At 26.6% G+C, this 5,062-nt stretch overlaps 1 protein-coding gene across 1 annotated transcript; it reads right to left on the bottom strand.

Annotated features, from left to right (window-relative positions):
* Positions 1–1,003: 1,003 nt before the first annotated feature.
* LOC108571079 (ribonuclease Z, mitochondrial) lies at positions 1,004–4,431 on the bottom strand. The gene is given in 6 exon segments (XM_017933050.1): positions 1,004–1,352; positions 1,993–2,336; positions 2,452–2,850; positions 2,982–3,304; positions 3,468–4,173; positions 4,261–4,431. Coding segments are annotated over 6 exon segments (2,292 nt in total).
* Positions 4,432–5,062: the final 631 nt, after the last annotated feature.

The following is a 5,062-nucleotide window of genomic DNA, read 5'->3' as shown; positions in this document are numbered from 1 at the left end:
TTTTTCTTTCTTTTTCAATTAATAATTTGTTTATTTAATAAATAAGAAGTATTTTGTCGATAATTTACATTTGTAATGTAAAATAACCAAAAATATTAATAATTCGACCGATCGCTTAAGTGTTTTAAAAAATTCAGCCTTCTAGTCTTCACATTAATATTAATATCAATACTAATATTTGAATTCTTATAAAACAGTTCATACACTAGACAGCACATTTTGAAGTACGTCAATAAGTAATATACATAGTATTTCAGTTAATAAAGGTAATCATTCCATACGATAAATATCTTTTCTTTCTATTAATGCCGTGTGCTATTAACATAAACGCACAAATATGTCATTAGAATAAACATGCTCTCTAGTGTATATGTTTCTGAAAATCTCGATGCAATAATCGAATTAATCTGTATAATTTGAAACCACGCTTTTTCTACATAAGAAATTCACATTCCGTAAGCTGTGCAATGGTCGAAACAATTTTACAGCTATTTTTACGAAAAAATTTCACACCATAGCCCGCTAAAAAAAAAAATAAAAATCGTAAATTTGATATCGCTTAGTACCAATTTTGTGGGCGTGTAATTTATCAATTAGCTTATAAGTAAAATTTTCCTCTTCTTTGTCGAGTCTCAATATTTTCAGAATGTACTAATATTTTTATTCGACAAAAAGAGGAAAATTATTTTTCGATGTGCTTTTTATCTTTTATATGATACTTTTTTATCTGCTCTCTATTTTTTATACATAAATGAGATTGATAGTAAGGTCGTAATTTTGATGAAACTATTTTTAATTTATGTTATTTATCATTCTGAGGAAAGCGGGATAAACTAAATGCATTATGTAAGCAATAAATTCTGCTATTAAACATTTATTATTAAAAATTTTTTACTATTACCTTCCCTTCCAAAGTATATTTCTTTTAATTTATATAAACTGCAATATTAAACTATTAATAAAATATCGTTGCTTAGAATTTTCAAAATATGTCCTTAGATGTTCAAACACCCAATACTTTATTATATTCATTAAACATTATTTTTATACATGGATAAAAAAGTGGTAACAACGGTAACTGTGATAATGTGATCTCCATATTATCATAAGCAAGTCCAACGTTTGTTTCTTTTTCTGGGAGGAAAGGAATCTTTGAGTAACGCTGACTAAAATGCGTTAATAAGATAAATTTTGCGTTCATAAATTTGCCAGCATTTATCGCTTCAGAAGTTGTTGAATGTAGTTTACGTTTTGCTAATGTTGCAAGTTCGTCTTCCATGGTTGCTTCGTGAATTAATAAATCACAATCTTTACCTAAGTTTATGAGATTTTGACAAAACATAGTATCACCGCTGAAACAAACAATAAAAATAATTATTTATTCATGGATTTTCTTAATTGTTTATTTCATAAAGAGAGAGCATGAATGTGAACATCATTTTTGGAATGGTACTAAAAATAAGTGCAAACTATAATACATGCTTGGTGTTGTATAATCTTAATAAATTTTACCAAAACCTCTCTATTTTTGAGAAATTTGAATTTGAAGCTTTGTATTATGATAGTCCAGCTAAGAAAATCTCAAATAACAAATATTTTTGAAGTATTTGATATCACTTATACCATATTACAATAACAGTATATTGTGTTAATATTATTACTAAGATAAAACAAAAATTGTTTAGCTATGTAAAAGCTTTATTGCAAAGAAAAAAATTCTAAGGAAACATGGAATATGAACGAATGATTTATAGGTATGCAGTCGAATGTTTAGTCACTGCAGCTAGAACTACTAATAAATATGGTCTGTGTTACTGGACTACCATATGAACTACAATGATGCAAAACTTTGAACTCAAATTTCTTAAAATTGAGGACTTATTTTGACAAAACCCATGATTGTTGTGCAACGCTAAGCATTTACTATAAGCGTGCACCTAGTGTCATTTCAAAAATGATATATTCGGACACTTTATTTGTTAGTTATCTTACCTATAAACGATTTTTTTGTCATTTTCAAGAGTAATAGCGATACCAAACGCTTGCTTACAATGTGCAACATAAACCGTGTCTATTGTTTTAATATTCAAGAATTTGAAAAGTTCAATTTCAAAAAGCACACTTAATTTATGGTGATTCATATATAAATCACTATTGTTCAGTAAAATATATTGCTGTGATATAGATTCAAATCGATCATTATAAAAGTTTAACCACGGTATCATATTCATCGGTATTAGTAAGTATAACTTATCGTTCGTGATTTGTTTTCTTTTTAATAGTAAACCAATAAGTCCCAGCTGATGATCTGCATGTATATGCGATATATAAATAGCCTACAAGCAAAGATTAATTTAGCTTTTAATATTAAAAGAGTAAAACCAAATGTCACTTGATGTAGTTTAAGGACAAACTTAATCATTTCTTTATTATAAAATATTAACTACATACCTTAATGCTACGCAAAATGTTGTCACTTTCTGAAATTCCATACAATCTAATAATCTGACCAAGGGTACCTTCTCCACAATCTAATAAGATGCTATTACTTTTGTCAATTCTTAACAGAATACTGCTTGTATTTCTAACTTTATTTGGTACACTACAACCAGTACCTAACATTACAATTCGTGGGTATTCACAAGTATTATTTAAGTTAAGTTCTGTCGATTTTTTGTTAATATTTGATTTCAATTCACTTAAAACATTCAGAAAGTCAGGAATTTCAGAAAGTTGCTTAATGTATATTTGTTGTTCCATGTGAACCTCCGTTTTAATTAACTTTTTGGGTACTGGACGCAGTTTTAATACTTGTATTGCTCTTGCACGGTGAATGTAATTATTTTTGATCTGAAATAAATCATTTTTCGACTATTTAATCTTGAACAATTTACAATATATATTTTTTAATAAAAAGAAATGCACATTACTCTTTTAATTATATATGTCATTATTATTATCTTTTTTCATAGATGTCTTACATTTTCGTCTTCTTTAATCCAGTTCTTGTTTAGTAAAGGAAATATCTCAGGATGTAACGTATTCAATAAATATTGATTTTTATGAACAGCTTCACTGCCCATACAAGTATTTTCATTATTTAAAATTATATGTTCGACTTTAGAAGGAAAATTTGCTATCCAATTTTGATACCTCTGATCAGTGAAAACCTTTTCAGGAGTAAAATGAAGTATGCAAAATACTTCAATATTTTGTTCATTTAATGCTGCCTGTTGATATATCTTTAATAATAAAAAAATTTGTAATTTTAATTAATTGTAATTAGTCAAGATTATTTTAGGTACTAGACAGTATATTTTAATTATTTCTAAATACAATCTAAAAATTATGAAAAACAAATCAGTAAACATATGAAAAGAATGCTGAAATGCTAATCTAATATCAATGAAATTATGTTTAAACTGTTTACATGTGTTAAAGATTTGTTTAAACATCTTAAAAAATACCTATAAAAGTGGTTTTAGGACTATCTGGTAAACACACATCTTTACTATGAACAATTGTTCCATCTTCTTTGGTAACATTTAGTCCTTGTTTTAAGAGAGTTAAGAGTGGTCCAGGTGGTAAGCCAAAGTTAATACATTTGTCTATTAACAGTTTTCCACGTCTTGGATGAATTTCACAAATATAACACATTACACGTGGAAGGCTTTTTATTTTCTTTTCTTTGTTCATCTCTACTTCATTATCAATAACTCTTTTACCATTTAAATTTGAATAATATTGTTTCTTATCTTCCATATCTAAAGAACATTCTTCAATAGATTTCGAAGATTTTGTTATATTAACATATGAAACTGTCATTACATGATCTCTGTACACTTCAAATTCATTGGTAGGAAAATAAGAAATTTTCAATTTCCCTAAGTATGTAAATTTTTTAATCGTTTCTGTGAATATATCCATTCCTTCGGGGGAATGAATGTTCATTGTAGTTGAACCATTATCCTGTGCTGTTAAAAGCAAACCTGGAAGCCCTCCAACATTTTTCCAAGAAATATTTGTCAAAAATATATTCTCTAACTTGGATAATTTACAATGATATTCTTGACTTAAGCGTTGAGTTCCCTCTCCACAATTAAATAAATAATTTCTCTGATCAGTTACAAGGAATACACACGCTGGAGTTCCTGGTGCTCCACTCCCAATAATCTGTTTTCAAAATTATTGAATTTTAGTAAAAAGTATTATTGATATTGTGAACTTCAATATATAATTAATTTATTTTGATATATTTACTGTTAACGATGCACTAAAGTTGCTGTTCATATCTCTTAACTTTTTCTTTTGCTGCATTGCTACTAATGTGTACACAGTAGAAAAATCCTGTGGTCTTTTATGATATAATTTAATTTTTACATAAATATTCCTTACAATACACTTACAGATACATGTAGTGAGATGAAACATCACTAAAAAAAGTTATTTTTTTTCACTGACAAGTATCAGTTATTATAACCATTTACTACACTATTGTTAAATGTGTATTTTACTCTTCACTATAACCCTATTAATGAAAGATTTTACAGCTAATTAATTATAAATTGTGTGGCTAATTATATAGTTGGAGAACAGTAAGAATCATTAACTATTGTTCCACATCAAAGTAATATTTTACTTAACCTAATTGTTTGCAAATTATAAAAATACACATTTACAAGTTTTTATTTATAATTATAAAATGTATCAGTGAATTCTATTATCAATTTGAAAATAAAGAAATTATGAAAAGAACTATGTGCTTATATACATAAAGCACGCGGTATTACATGAAGTATGTGTATACACAATTGGATACATGTGCGTTAATATAAAATATTCTATCCTCTATTTAAGAAGTTATATTTCAATTTATTTAACATATTACTTTTTTGATTTATAAAATAAAACAATTTTATCTCATTTTATATTAATCTGATGCAACATTCTTACATTATTTGTATAATAAATTGTACCTATCATACGATACGATAAATTGTTCTACAAATAATACTCAAATATGAATTTAAAAAAAATATAGATATATTTCGGAATAGTAGTT

This window comes from Habropoda laboriosa, unplaced genomic scaffold (assembly GCF_001263275.1).
Source record: "Habropoda laboriosa isolate 0110345459 unplaced genomic scaffold, ASM126327v1 scaffold106, whole genome shotgun sequence".
Lineage (NCBI taxonomy): Eukaryota > Metazoa > Arthropoda > Insecta > Hymenoptera > Apidae > Habropoda > Habropoda laboriosa.
The sequence above is the reverse complement of the archived record's forward strand: the minus strand, read 5'-3'. Positions and strand labels throughout refer to the sequence as shown.